Source organism: Impatiens glandulifera, chromosome 9 (genome assembly GCF_907164915.1).
Source record: "Impatiens glandulifera chromosome 9, dImpGla2.1, whole genome shotgun sequence".
Lineage (NCBI taxonomy): Eukaryota > Viridiplantae > Streptophyta > Magnoliopsida > Ericales > Balsaminaceae > Impatiens > Impatiens glandulifera.
The window spans coordinates 32,774,179-32,789,307 of record NC_061870.1 but is presented as its reverse complement, the minus strand read 5'-3'; the positions used below and the strand labels follow the sequence as shown (position 1 = coordinate 32,789,307).

The 15,129-nt window shown below is 33.6% G+C and overlaps 3 protein-coding genes and 1 non-coding gene across 4 annotated transcripts; 3 read left to right on the top strand and 1 right to left on the bottom strand.

Moving 5' to 3' along the window:
- Positions 1–371: 371 nt before the first annotated feature.
- LOC124914030 (sorting nexin 2B-like) lies at positions 372–4,396 on the top strand. The gene is made up of 5 exons (XM_047454489.1): positions 372–1,599; positions 1,671–1,880; positions 2,037–2,297; positions 3,877–3,963; positions 4,043–4,396. Exons 1-5 carry the CDS (start codon positions 520–522, stop codon positions 4,121–4,123), a joined length of 1,719 nt encoding a protein of 572 aa, XP_047310445.1. The 5' UTR covers positions 372–519; the 3' UTR covers positions 4,124–4,396.
- A 1,393-nt stretch (positions 4,397–5,789) lies between these two features.
- LOC124913912 (exocyst complex component EXO70B1-like) lies at positions 5,790–8,093 on the top strand. Its single transcript, XM_047454346.1, has 2 exons — positions 5,790–7,842; positions 7,921–8,093. Exons 1-2 carry the CDS (start codon positions 5,999–6,001, stop codon positions 7,922–7,924), a joined length of 1,848 nt encoding a protein of 615 aa, XP_047310302.1. The 5' UTR covers positions 5,790–5,998; the 3' UTR covers positions 7,925–8,093.
- Positions 8,094–10,765: 2,672 nt separating this feature from the next.
- Positions 10,766–10,839, bottom strand: TRNAT-AGU. Its single transcript has one exon. It is a non-coding gene; the product is annotated as a tRNA-Thr (tRNA).
- Positions 10,840–13,797: 2,958 nt separating this feature from the next.
- Positions 13,798–14,629, top strand: LOC124915698. Its single transcript, XM_047456462.1, has one exon. The coding sequence runs from the start codon at positions 13,915–13,917 to the stop codon at positions 14,374–14,376; it is 462 nt and encodes a 153-aa protein (XP_047312418.1). The 5' UTR covers positions 13,798–13,914; the 3' UTR covers positions 14,377–14,629.
- Positions 14,630–15,129: the final 500 nt, after the last annotated feature.

The window sequence follows — 15,129 nt, the reverse complement described above, 5'->3', positions numbered from 1 at the left end:
TTTTAGTTAATTAATGGATTTTTAGCTTTTTACTAATTCAGATAAATTAGTTAAATAGACTAAACTTTAGTAGGTTAGGTAATATTAATTTAAATTTGGTTAGATCCTATCTACATAAGACTATTTATTTTTTAAGTAATAGTTATAATGAATTAAAAAGGATAAACTTTAATTATTACTAGTCAAAGTTGGCAACTATTGAAGATAAAAAGTTAAAAACTGTGGGAAATCTATTGAAAAGTTGAAGTGGTTAAAATTGATCAATATTTAAAGTTTAGGGGCTTATCTTGATATATGTTTTATAAGAAAAGTCATGAAAATATGAGAAGCGAAAAGAGCAAAAGTATTTAATCGCATTCCGCCCCCATCTTCTTCTTCGTCGTCTTCGTTTGGAGCCAGCGCATACAGAGAGTAATATCGTCTAGAGAAGTGAACATGGATGCTTCTTTTTAGTTTTTGCTACTATAGCAAAAACGTTGAATTAACCAATACTAGTTTATTCTAATCGGTAATTGAAATATGATGGGGCCGGAGAATCACCATAGCCTCGAAGAAGCTCGGCTTTACGCATCGAAGGAGCAGATGGAGAGTTTAGTAATCGACGATTCTCTTTCTGATAAGTCCAATGTTGATTTCAGAAGTGCGATGACGACTCTATCAGATTCTCATTCATCTCATCCTCTATCATCTCCCATTGTTACAACACCTGCTGATCGCGATCCGCTTATTTCTCCGCCGATTCCCAGGGACAACAAAAAGCCTACCTTTTCCGGAAATTCTTATATTGAGCCGCCGTCCTACGCCGACGTTGTTTTTGGTCCCCTTGGAACTCGCGATGATGATGATGGAGAGCAGGTCAATGGTGTGCAGAGCCCTAGGCGGGATGAATTGGAGAAATCGAGGGATTTTTCGAGATCATCATCGATGAGATCGGATTTTTTGAAGATTACGGTGTCAAACCCTCAAAAGGAAGTGGATTCTTCGAATTCGATTGTTCCAGGTGGGAACACTTATATTACGTACTTGATAACGACGAAGACGAATCTGCCGGAGTACGGGGGATCTGATTTTGTAGTGCGGAGGAGGTTCAGGGATGTTGTTACTTTAGCGGATCGTTTGAGCGAGGGTTATCGAGGTCTTTTTGTTCCTCCAAGACCTGATAAAAATGTAGTCGAGAGTCAAGTGATGCAAAAGCAGGAATTTGTGGAGCAAAGAAGAATTGGATTAGAGAAATACCTTAGAAGATTGGCATCGCATCCGGAGATCAGGAAGAGCGACGAGTTGAGGGTTTTTTTGCAGGTTCAGGGAAAACTACCATTGCTGTCAAGTACAGATGTTGCTTCGAGGATGCTTGATGGTGCTGTGAAGCTCCCAAAACAGTTGTTTAGGGATTCTGCTGGAGTGATCGCCCCAGAAGATGCAGTTCAGCCTGCAAAAGGAGGAAGAGACTTATTAAGGATTTTCAGGGAGCTAAAGCAGTCAGTCGTAATCGATTGGGGTGGTTCAAGACCTGCCGTAGAGGAGGAAGACAAGGAATTTCTAGCTAAGAAAGAGAAGCTGCATACTCTTGAGCACCAACTTAATGATGCTTCTAAGCAGGTTTACTGCAACTTCTTGTCATGGTTTATTAAGTATTTGCTATTACTATCATGATTCATGTATGGTTTCAGGCTGAAGTGTTTGTGAAAGCTCAAGAAGATCTTGGTGAAACAATGGGGGAGATGGGATTAGCTTTTATTAAGTTGACAAAGTTCGAGAATGAGCAAGCGGTGTTTAACACGCAACGAACTCGGGCCACTCAAATGAAAAATCTCGCCACTGTTTCTATCAAAGCAAGTAGATTGCAAAGGGAATTAAATGCACAGACAGTCAAGCATTTGGTAAATGCCTACATACTTAACAATAGAACACCTTTGAGTTCAACTTAAATTGTCTTTTGGTGCATCATTGTTGATTCTTGAACTTGCCTTACCCGTTTATCTAACGTTATATGTGAAATTCATGATCCAAAATCGCGTTTTATTTATTGCTTACAGGACACGTTACATGAATACTTGGGTCTCATGTTGGCTGCCCAGAATGCTTTCTCAGATAGATCAAGTGCTCTGTTAACTGTGCAAACACTTCTATCAGACTTGTCTTCTTTGCAATCAAGATCTGTGAAGCTGGAAAGTGCTGCCTCCAAGATATTTGGTGGTGACAGGTCAAGGGTTCAGAAAATAGAAGAGATTAAAGAAGCTGTCCGAGTCACTGAGGATGCTAAAAACTGTGCAATCAGAGAATATGACAGAATAAAGGTATGTAGGTTCTTGTGTCTTGGATTCTGATCCGTTCATTAGATTTTGTAGCTTTGTTTCTTATGCAGAAGTGGTATCAGTTCCAATAGTTGAACAACGTAGTTAAACTTTCCGTTGAATCAAGATAACCGAGGTTGTATATTTTTGTTAATGAAAGAATTGCTTGATCAACATCCAAACATGTTAAGCCAACTAGAAGAGTAATAAATATTGAACAACGTAGTTAAACTTTCCGTTGAATCAAGATAACCGAGGTTGTATATTTTTGTTAATGAAAGAATTGCTTGATCAACATCCAAACATGTTAAGCCAACTAGAAGAGTAATAAATATTGGATTCTTAAAGTTTGAAATTAGCTAACATATGTTATCTGTCATCCTTGGTTGTTTTTGTAGTCAAGCTCTATGCATCCATGAAGAAGTTTTCCCTTTTATTTTACTGGGTTGCTCATTTGTCAAAGTTTGCTTGAAAGGAAGGGAGACTAGGGTCCCGAACGGCCAATCACACGATGACACGTAATTGGAAGGATAAATAATATTTTAATAACTCGTTTAAATAGAAATAATGAAATATAATAACCCCTAACGTGTCATCGCTGTCTGATTGGCTCTTCGGAACCCTAGTCTTCATTCTGCGTCGCCACGCCATTGGGACAATAAATTATTAACGTCCTAAATCAACTAATTTGTCCATTATGTCGTACCTGTTTGTCCATAACACTCTGGTCTAGATGCTTCTTCCTTGATTTAATTTTTATGTTTTTGTTGAATTACATTCATCATACCATACCATACCAGCAAATTTTGTTGTCAAGGATATCTAAGATATGGTGTCCCTTTTCATAACATTGGAGATGTTGTGTTAGATTTCTCATATTTTCATTCAATTTCCCAGCCTTGGGCTTATTATCAGTCTATCTTTCTTCTGCAAGAAATTGATAATTTTTATAGTTGATTCCATAATCTGAAAGCTAAGTAGAGAGATTCCACTGGATATATTATCACTTAAAGTTGTATTTTTGCTGATTTGAGTACGAGGAATAGTTTGGAGATGATTAAGTGATGTATATAGAGATCTGTGTATAAATTTGTGCCTTCTCTGTTTGGTAACTGATGGTCTGGCACAAATATAACATTTCTATTTGGAAACACTCTTGCTTCTGGATTTTCTAAATGCGGGTCACACTAAATTTGTTTCCAAATGTGACCCATCTGGTTTCCAACTAAGGTAATCTGGGCCTGTTAGGCAGGAGGATCACATATTTGTGTAAAGATCTAATATAAATGGTGCCACTATTTTATATTTTTTTCTTAGAAATGGCTGCTGCTGCTGCGTATTTCTGCCCACCAGAGAAAAGGTTGCTTTAAGCAAAAACCTGTTTTGGCTCTTGTTATATTTTATTTGGTTTTATTGGCCTGATCTCGTGGTATGTTGAGCCTGGAGAATTATCGGATTTTTGTGAGTAATTTGAAGCTTGGACAGAAACTTGCACTGCTACATTTTATCTTTTCATTTTGAATTGCACTCACCCATTGTCAGTCATTGATGATGTTTATTACTTATCTTGTTGTACATGCAGGAAAATAACAAGACTGAAATAACGAGGTTTGAGAAAGAAAGAAAGGTTGATTTTGTGAATATGGTGAAGGGATTCGTCGTTAGTCAGGTAAACCCTTAACCTTGGAAATAGCTTGTTTGATCGTCGTCGAGTGAAATCTCTTACCAAAATCTCTGTAAATTGGCAGGTGGCATACAATGAGAAAATTGGAGAAGAATGGTCAAAGGTTGTGCAGGACACTGCTGTGTATGCAAAAGAGAGCATGTAAACTGAGCCTGAGCGACGAGCCACAGTGTAAATTAAGATTCATATTTTCTTTTTTCCTAATTTTCTTTGCATATCAAATTTGTGAACTATTATTATTAGAAGAAGAAGAAAGAAAATTAGTAGAATTGTCTGTCATCATCAAAACAATAAATTTATGGCAATTATTTGCTGCCCTATTTTATTTATTCTGTCAAGGATTCTGTTTTGTTGGTTAAGACTGTGAACTACTACTGACTACAAGTTTTCTAATTATGCTTCATTCCTTTTGACACTAGCAATATAATATTCTTAAGGACTGTAAACAAAATGAAGTTTAAGGACTTCCTATTTGTGAGCTTGTTTTGTGTTGGCTTATTTTAGATTTTGTTGGGTTTTTTGGAAAAAGAAATTGTTTGATAAAAAAAAATTAAGTTGTTTGAGCTTTTAATTGGTTGAAGTAATATAATATTTTTTTTATTTAAATTTTAAATTATATATAAATGAAATAAATGTATTTTAATATTTTGGTGGATGGATGATAAGATTGTTTTTGTTTATTAAAAAACACAAAATAGTTCACTACTAGGACTAGGAGGTGTTTGGTGGTAGATGAATTGATCACATCTTAGGGTACATTTGCAATCAAATAAATTTATTTTATTTTTTAAATTGTTATAATTTATATATAATAACTATAACTATATATATATATATATATATATATATATATTAGGAAGCTAGCTACTTATTGACAGGCAATATATATTGAGTTATATAAAAAATACCCGGCAAAATATCAATAATATAGATTTTGTAGGTATACCAAAAAAATGGTATAATACCAGATTTTAAAATTTCAGAAATATCAAAATAATACTTATAAATTAAAAATATATATAATATATATAAATAATTAAATTTTAGTTTTTCTTTTAAAAATTAATTTCATTTTGTGAAGCAAAGAAGGTTTACTCTAAACATATTTGTTTTTTTCTAAACCTATTTATTTTTTTCTTGTACTTTAATAGATTTATTTCATTTTATAAACAGACTTGATATTGAACTGTATAATATACCGAAATCGTGGTATCCAATCAGTATTTAATATTACTTATTATATAAACCTACTTTTCCTATATATATATTATATAATTATATTCTTAGTGAGTAATTTTTTAAAATAGATTTTAGGCTGACCAGGGAATAGGGAATAGGGTTGCCTTGCTAGCTAGTCTCACACCCAGGTCTAAGGGGCATTTTTTTTAGTTATTTATTTATTTATTTTAAAATTGAGATTATTTGTCGGACTTGCGCATACTTCTTCAAAATTAAAATATTATAATTTTTTTTATATTTTTTATATTTTAAAAGAAAAACAATTAAATATATACTTTTTTTTTTTTTATATATATATATATATATTGGTTCAACCACATATAATATAATATAACATAAACAAAACATATTCCATAATGAATTGATTACTTATATAAATAATTTTATTTTATATTCAAATTAAACATTTATTTTATCATTTAATAAAACATGTGAATTATTATTTTTTTATTTCTTCTGCCTACTTAGGTTATGGTTAGGTTAGTTTAGAAATTGCCTTTTTATTTATTAGTTATATTGAGTAATTAAATAATTTAGAAAATGTATATTCAGTAGTGTTTTCTCTTTTTTTCCAGTTTCTTTCTCTTTTCACAGCTTTCATTCATCATCGCAGACGGAGTACCAATCCGCTTTCCCGTAGGCCCCACCTTCTCCGGAGAAGAAGAGTCAAGCTCTTGCCATGGCGGATCATTGAAATTCATTGGCGGAGGAGATAAAAGAATAAACAGGTTCAAGAAACCGAGAAACCTAATTACTCTGTTCTACCAAGGAAGGAGCTTCAATGGCTGACAACGGCGATGAGAAGCTCGTAGCGGTTGCCCGCCAAATCGCTAAGTCTCTTGGTAACAACGGTGACACAATGACCGATGATATACTCCAGATTTTCTCCAAGTTTGATGATCGTCTACGCGAGAAGCTTGTGGAAAACTTGAACGACGACCGGAACAACCCGAGGACGTGGGAACACACTCTCAAGTCATTAGAACGTCAGATCTCTCGATATGTCTCCGCTGACCATCCAATCTGGTCTGATTCAGCCGACGCTGCTTCATTCCTTGACTACGTTGACGAACTTCTAGCCGTGGTCCGCGACTTGAATCCTATGGCCGGCGACAAGTCCGTTTCCTCCTATCTTCATCGCGCGGAAGACTTGTTGCACCAATCCATGTTTCGTCTAGAAGATGAATTCAGATCTCTAATGGATCGAGGTTCCGATTCCTTCGATTTGCTTCATCGAAACGGCGAATCCAACTATTCTTCAGACGACGAAGTTGATGATGGACAAGATTATCAGATCCCGGTAGCCCGTCCTTTAGTTGACTATGATATCTTCATTGACGCGCTTCCGACGGCGATAATAAACGACCTTCACGAGATCGCGGCGCGGATGGTCACCGCCGGCTACAGGAAGGAGTGCTCACACGCTTACAGTACTTGTCGAAGAGAATTCCTCGAAGAGAGTTTCTCGAGGCTAGGGTTTCAAAGGCTGAGCGTTGAGGAGGTGCAGAAGATGCCTTGGTCTGAATTAGAGGACGAGATTGAGCGTTGGATCAAGGCTTCCAACGTAGCTCTTCGCATCCTTTATCCAAGCGAACGCCGCCTCTGCGACCGCGTCTTCTTCGGCTTCTCATCCGCCTCTGATCTAGCCTTCATGGAAGTCTGTCGAGGATCAGCTACTCAGCTCCTCAACTTCGCCGAGGCTATTGCTGGCAGCAGATCGCCGGAGCGCCTGTTCAAAGTCCTCGATGTTTACGAAACAATCCGTGATCTATTGCCGGAATTTGAGGTAATTTTCTCTGATCAATACTGTCTCTTCTTACGTAACGAAGCCATCTCGATCTGGAAACGATTGGGAGAATCAATTAGGGGCATTTTCATGGAGCTTGAGAATCTAGTACGTTGTGATCCCCCCAAGGCTCCTATTAGTGGAGGCGGATTCCATCCCATCACGAGATACGTGATGAACTATCTGCGAGCGGCTTGTCGTTCTAGGGAAACCCTAGAACAGGTTTTTGAGGAGATCATGTTATCCTCAACCGAACAATCCTTATTGCATCCTTCTTATATGTTATCAGACCAAATGACATGTATAATGGAGTTGCTGGAGAGTAATTTAGAGGCCAAGTCGAAGATTTACGGAGATCCAGCCTTATGTTCAATTTTCATGGTGAACAACGGAAACTACATAGTTCAGAAGGCAAGAGACAGCGAATTAGGTGCTCTGCTCGGCAATGATTGGATCAGAAAGCAGCAGGCGAAGATCCGGCAGTACCTGGGAAACTACCAAAGAAGCTCGTGGAGTAAGATAATCGGGTTGCTGAAGTCGGGCGGGTCTCCATCTAGGACAATGAGAGAAAAACTAAAGTCTTTCAATAATTATTTTGAGGAGATATGCCGATCTCAGTCAGGATGGGTCATGTACGATGAGCAGCTGAGGAGGGATCTGATAAGTTCAATCGCGAGCCATTTGTCGTCTGCTTATAGGAGCTTCTTGGGGAGGCTGCAAGGCATTCCAGAGATGGGGAAGCATATAAAGTATGGGGTGGAGGATGTTGAAGCTCAAATTGAGAAGCTTTTCCAAGGAGGTAGTTCATCTGGATCATCAGGAAAGAAAAGGGAAACCAAGTAAGTAAAAGCCATCATCTTCATCTGTTTTCCATTTATCTGTTTGTTTTGTTTGTTTGATTGTTTGATGTTTGGTAGGTAGTATATAGTATGTAAATGCTGAAGATTTTGGTGCACTCCTACAGGTTCATTTGTGATGTGTATTTATGATTTAGTAAAATTGCATTTGTTAAATGTTGCCCCCGAATGTAACATGAGTAGTAGTGGTAGTATGTAGTTCTGAACTAACTTCTTAAAGGTTCAATTTTTTTGGGAATTTGATTAGCTCCCATATGCAGTTGCTTGTTGTTGGGTTTTATATGATTGAAGTAAAAATGGTAGGGAGATCTTTGCTCTCAGAATTCAATAATGGCTCCAATTTCAACTCCCATTGTTGGATCAAGATTTTTCATTTTGAAATAGAATGGGTTTATCTCAAAATGCTGGGATTATGATATACCTTGAATTAGAATTATGTTCAATATCTAGAATCGATCCATTGAATCAAAAGAAAACTCTGTCCAGACGTGACGTGAAGAATTAATGGGGAAGATAGAAGAAAAATACCAGTTTTTAACTAATTAATTTCTTTACCTCAACATAACACATGAGTAACCGCCATTTTAACCTAAAGCATTTGCCCTAACCCTTTCCCACTAGTCATGTTACCACATATTGAGAATGATTATATTCCTCCACATTAAGATATATTGAAATGAATAACAAGCAGTAAGACATTTTTTTATCATTTGAAAAGGGTCCATTTACAAATTTGATAACCATTTCACATAAGACAATAATATGTAATGAAAGGCATGACTACTTGAAAGCTGATCCACCCCCTTCATCTATATGGCTTCAAGGGTTTTAAAATTTATAGTTTTTTTTTTTTTTTTTTTAAATGACACCCCACCGCCAAGACCCTTCATTCCCACCCTCCACAACGATTCAAAGCGCACCCATGACCTTTTTATCTCTCTTTATTCGAATCTTTCCATCGTCCACCTTACTCGAGTTGTTTTAAAATTGATAACATCAAGTAGAAAGACAGAAAGGGTTTGTTGTATGTATTTTTTTACTTGGCATCGAATGAAAACTGGTTTCAGATACCTTAAAATTACAAAACTGTTTATTTGTAAAGACCGTGATCGATAAAATCAACGTTCAAAGAACAGCTAAGCAAAAATCTTGTAAAAAAAAGAAGAGTAGGTACCCACTAGATTAGAGAATAATAAAAACAATGTGAAAAATCTCTGCACGTCCAGCTGACTGAATCTTGGTTTTTGTGCTCTGCCACAAGATCATCATCATCACCAACTCTATCATTTCTCCCAAATCTGTGCACGACCCAATTATTAACATGATCAGATTGTTACAATTTTTTTTAACTGGTCAAATATAAATTCAACCATTCATTATATAAAATAGAGAATGAATGATTGCTTGCTTACCAACAATAAATACGATTCTTCATCTCCTACCACGAGACTTTGCTTATAATATGTGTCCAAATTTATATGAACCATACATCATTTCAAGGTTCCCACTCCTCAATTATTCTTATCATAAAACTATTCTACATCCAACCATGAATAAATGACATAAAATTATTTTTATCCTTAGACCGGTGATTTGACACTGGTATCACTATTATTATTATTATATATATTATTATCCTTCCTCTAATAGCAGCAATAAAATGTGGATATTCTTACTCTAAAGTCCTGAGTTCGAGTTCGATTTCGTCAGACGACAAGTTATGCGCCTAGTTAAGTGTGTTTGCGGGTTACATGCTCCATTCGTTGTCTCAATTTTGATTATATATTATTGTACTTGGAAATTAATTAGAATTTAGTTCTTGTAATGAGCTAATTGATTTGTGTGATCGACCTATCTTTAATTAATAATATCCATTAGGTGGGTCTGAAAAACTTTGACATTATTTAATTATTGGAATAGCTTGCTAGCTAGCTAACTAGCATAAAATAATATAAAGATCCACGTGTGTGTGCATATAGAAATTGAACATATCTTTTCTTATGATCTTATGGATTGTCTTATTTGAAGATTTGAAATATTAATCATATTTCAGACTTTAGCTAGCAATTGAAATCAACCAACCGTGCATGCATTGATATTATAAACATTAATAATAGATTAAACAAATGTACGTACGTGAGAGAGATCCCTTCAGTCGATATCGATCTAATTAAAATACTTTGAAAAATCTTACTCGACAAATTAAGTTATGGAATCTCCATCAGAAATACAGCTACTTACCCACACTGTTTAATACAGATAATACTTATTTTTACAGAAATAAACACATCATAGATAACTAGTACTTTTGACCTTCAAAATATCATACCTTCATTTTTCGAAGTATCATACCAAAGGATATATAAATGACCCACGATTTTGATTACACTTATTAATAATGCGCGAGATCTTTTTACAAGTGTGACACCTTTCATTATCATTTCAACATATATAATTTGGTACTAAACAATAACATCGATCGATCAAATTCATTGTATCGATCGATCAAATTCATTGTATCGATCATATTGTTTCATGGAGGCTGCTTGAACCTTTCTCGAGACCCAAGATTCCAATAATATATAAAAAAATAATGTCCATATTTGTAAATGTTGATGATATCTTTAGGCCCTCTAGAATGAGGATCTACATTTTGCCAGTCATAAATAAACAAAGATTAATTGATTATTGTCCATCCACCTTAGCCTTAGGTGCACGTTATTGAAGTAAATATATATGTAGCTGCTGCCAAACCATATAATGAATAAATCATCAATGAAATAATTATTAATTTATTTCTAAGTAATCATTTGAGTTTGGTGTGGTCATGTGTGGCTATGGATAGAATAGTTAGAAAGAAGTTGTTTTTGAAAAAAATAATTATAAACAAAGAAACAAAAATAATTGCTCTTGTTGAGAGTCGAACTCAAGACCTCCCGCTTACTAAACGGGTGCTCTAACCAACTGAGCTACAAGAGCAAGTTGTGAAATTATTTAAAGTAAATGTTTAAAACATATCTTTCAATTCTCATAATCTTGTTTTCCCCTTTCATCGTTAAATATAATATGTTCATTACACTTCTTTTGTGTTATTATCCTTCAAATGCATATATAGTGGCACTATCATGAAATAATGAGTTAGGATAATTGACCCTTTCTAATTGGATTAACTTTTTTTAAAAATATTCCATGAAAAATGATAACTAAATTTCTTGCAACACCATGACTAATAACTAATTAGAGTTATTTTACTATTATTGTTCACCTTTCAATTTTTTGGTACTATCAAACCTTAAATAATATTAATAATTTATTTATTTTACTATATGTGCTTATGATAAGTCCGGTCTAGAGTCCAGACCATGATGATAAGTTAGACCATGTTATGTCTTGTCAGATTTAATTTCCATCAAATTAAAAAACTACATTTATATTATTATTAAAATATTGGAATATACTTTTAATTAGAGAAGTACAATATGTAGTTTAATTAGGTGTTGACATGAATTTTTAATATAGTTTGTGGGTGACAAACATATAATATAAAAAACAATTACAAGTCTTTTTAATTTGTGTGTTAAGAATTAAGGATGAATGTAGTCCATCTTCTTTTAGATTCATCCTTTGCCAGCTATTCTTTCCCCCCATACTTTACTCCCTGCCCCCTCCTTAATAATCATCATCATGTGCATGAGCTTCATGCATATACTAGGATAAAAAAAAATATTACTAAAAAGAAATAATAATGTCACATTCATTTGTATTGTTTTATCGAAACGACCCATCTACTTAAATCATGATCCTCGTATTATAGCCGAATTTCAGATCTCAATTGAGTAAACTATGATGTTTAAAACAAATAGTGAAATAAAGTATGGAGAGTGTTGCCACTAATAAGCATAAATTAAGACTTCCCACTGCCCAAATGGGTTTTTGTAACAAAAGATTAGGGATTTGTCAACTTGGGGGGAAACTAGCAAGGAAAGGTGACCCGACCAGTAGAATTGTATGTGTATTAATTTAATTTTAAGTAGTAGTTAGCTAGATTGAAATTACAAGTGCTAATCCCAATTGAAGTTGTCTATTATAATTTGGCTCTTTTGAGGATTCAATGTACTAAATCATTAATAGTAGTGCTTCTATCATGCTCATCCGGTTACTTAATTAATTAATTAATTATATAATTGGGCATCATAAACCAATAAAGCAACAATAATGCTACCTTCTTAATTTTAGTTTGCAGATTTCAACCCATTTCTATTCATAATTAATTAATTACCATTTTATTTGGGGAACCGCTAACTACTTCATGCATTGGGATCTGAGGCCAGCCTGGGGGGAGTTTGTCGCAAATGTATCAACTTTTATTTTTATTTTATTTTTGTTTGTTTGCTATATGCATTATTATTAATGATTTCGTTAAGCTTAATCTAGCTTAGCATATATTTTTGGCTTAATTAATGTCTCGATTACTAATCTCAATACATAAACCTAGTTTATTTAGTTAGTCCATATGGAGTTGGATTGGGTTCGGTGCACTTCACTTTCCAAATAGTCAATTTTGAGTTTCCTCAATAACACTCAAATTATAATTGACAAATCTTTTTTTAATATTTTGTTCTAACTACAAAAATTGTGAATTTAATTCTCACTAAAAATGTCTTAAACTAAAATAATGTTATTATTATGAAATTTTGAAAATTTATACTAAGTTCTTAACTAAATATTTGAGAGCAACACAATAAAATGTCAAATTACAATAAATCAACATTATTTGATTGAGTTTGGAAAATCATTCATTAATTACATTCTATATTAAAAACAATATTGTTCATAACAGAAAGCTACTTCTTGGGTTTCACTATACTAATTAATACTATGTTTTTTTCTTTAAAATAAATTGTAATGACTCCAATTTATGACTAAAAATATAATTTTATTTGTAATTAATATTTTGATGACCAAAGTACATGTATGTGTCTTAATTAACCAGTACCAGAAAATTAATGTAATATTTTGAGTAAATAGTTGTTAAGGGTACATTAACAAGTACTAGAAAATAAATCACCAAAATCGATGTCCTTTCTTCCTGCAGCAAATGTTAATATAATAATTATTAATTTTTATTATACAAATATTATTAATTTATAACTAACCTTAAAGAAATATCAGATTTCTTTTAAAGAAATAGTGGATAAGTTTTGTGAAGGAAAATAACCAAATCAGTCCTAAACTTATATAGTCATATAGTAAATTTATATTAAAACTTTGTATTTTCGACTTAAAACGTCTTAATTTGAAATGAGTGTTACCTTCCGCCCATGTCTTCCACGAAAATTTTAAATATAAATCATCCTCGTCCCCGGTTTTCTCGGAATACATACAAACCAAAAATTAGTTTAAACTTAAAATATAAATAATAAAATAAAAGATATTATATATTTATAAAACAACATAAACCTTTAATTATTATATTAAATAAGAGAAGATATAGTGTTTTTTAGTAAAAAAAAATAATGATGGCATTAAGTATATATTAATTTTTTAAAACAATTTATCATTAAAAACAAAATTCGAGCTCGATTTGGGGTTGGTATGTTACATGTAAATCAAATTGGTTCGAATGGAATGGATTATTGACGGACGGTTTTAAATAATCATCTTTAACCGGGATCATGAATCATATATTAAAAATAAAAATAAAATACTAGGTTGTAGGTTTTGATTTTACAGTTTTAGGAGCTCATGTCCTAAGTTGATACCTAAGATGAAGTTAAAGGGCTTATATATATTTGAAAATAAATAAGGAATAACGAGAAGGGCAATAAGGTAATTTAATGTTTAGGTATTATTATGGGAGATATGATTAGTGGTTTACTGGCTATATATAAGTAAATAAGATGAAACCTTTTCTTCCATTCCTCCTCCTCATCATCATCAATAAGATTCAAATCCATTGAGTTAAATAGAACAGATCGGGAGATTGTAATTCTGATCTGTACTATATTTTAACTCTTAAACAACAGATCTAATTAAGATTCTAGATTCTAGATCATGGGAAACAGTTTAAGATGTTGTTTGGCTTGCGTCCTACCCTGCGGAGCTCTTGATTTGATCCGTATAGTTCACTTGAACGGAACTGTCGAGGAATTCACCAGTCCGGTCACTGCCGGAGAGGTAATCAAGAACAACCCAAATCACGTTCTCAGCAAACCCTCCTCCCAAGGAGTCGTTCGCCGAATTCTCATTCTCTCGCCGGAAACAGAGCTCAAGAGAGGCAGCTTCTATTTCCTCATACCGGAGTCTTCCTTGCCGGAAAACAAAAAACGTCGCCTTCAAAAGAAGTCTCTTAATGACAACAAAGACGCAAAGAAACATGAGTACAGTATCCCAGAAGAAGCTGATCGTTTCTTGACCCCAATTAAGTCGGAGAAGAAGTCGTCCTCTCGTCGGGACCGGAAAAGCGGTCGCGTCGGAGTATGGAGACCGCATCTGGAGAGCATATTGGAAGATTGAGATTTTTATTTGTCTTTTTTTTTTTTTGTTACTTTTTCTCCTCTACGTTCTTGCCGGCGCCGGATAAATCATTTTCCGGCGAGGTGGTGAAGAAGTGGAAAGGGCTGGGTTTTTTTTTTACCTCCTGAAGTGGGGTTAATAGTTAATACTGTTGTTATGTTGATATTTGGCTTTATTTTGTTTCCGGCTAGATTCGGAAATTCTTGTTTAAAATTTTAAGGATCTGTTTGGATCGACTGAACCAAGTTACCTCTCGTGTTAGTTACCTTGTAAGTAATATCTTTCCACTTTCTACTCTATTATCCAAAGTATTTGTACTATTTGTGAGATTTTGTTTACTTTTTTTTCCCCTTAAAAGTAATTTTGTTTGTTTCTTTAAAACAAACAAAACACAAACTTAAAAGCAACGCAAAAAAGAAAGCTTGAACATCCAAAAAAAAATTCAAATTTTATTATTTAATTTGTCTTCCAGCCTTTGATCGTTTGATTAACTTTCTTCTTTATTTTTTTTCAAAACACACACATACAAATTGAGTTTATATATATATATATATATATATATATATATATATATATATATATATATATATATATATATATATATATATATATATATATATATATATCATATTTATACCGTTTCAATCAAACAAATGGAAACATTTTTGAATCAATGATTAATTTCATTTTGTATATATGTAATAGTCTAATTTGACTCTGGACTAAATAAATAGAAATGGACATGATGATAGG

Excerpts from the sequence above, each read along its gene's own strand:
- LOC124914030 (XM_047454489.1), top strand. The coding sequence starts at position 520 with ATGATGGGGCCGGAGAATCACCATAGCCTCGAAGAAGCTCGGCTTTAC. Across the intron at positions 1,600-1,670 it reads TTAATGATGCTTCTAAGCAG|GCTGAAGTGTTTGTGAAAGC; the intron begins GTTTACTGCAAC and ends GTATGGTTTCAG. Across the intron at positions 3,964-4,042 it reads AGGGATTCGTCGTTAGTCAG|GTGGCATACAATGAGAAAAT; the intron begins GTAAACCCTTAA and ends GTAAATTGGCAG.
- LOC124913912 (XM_047454346.1), top strand. The coding sequence starts at position 5,999 with ATGGCTGACAACGGCGATGAGAAGCTCGTAGCGGTTGCCCGCCAAATC.
- LOC124915698 (XM_047456462.1), top strand. The coding sequence starts at position 13,915 with ATGGGAAACAGTTTAAGATGTTGTTTGGCTTGCGTCCTACCCTGCGGA.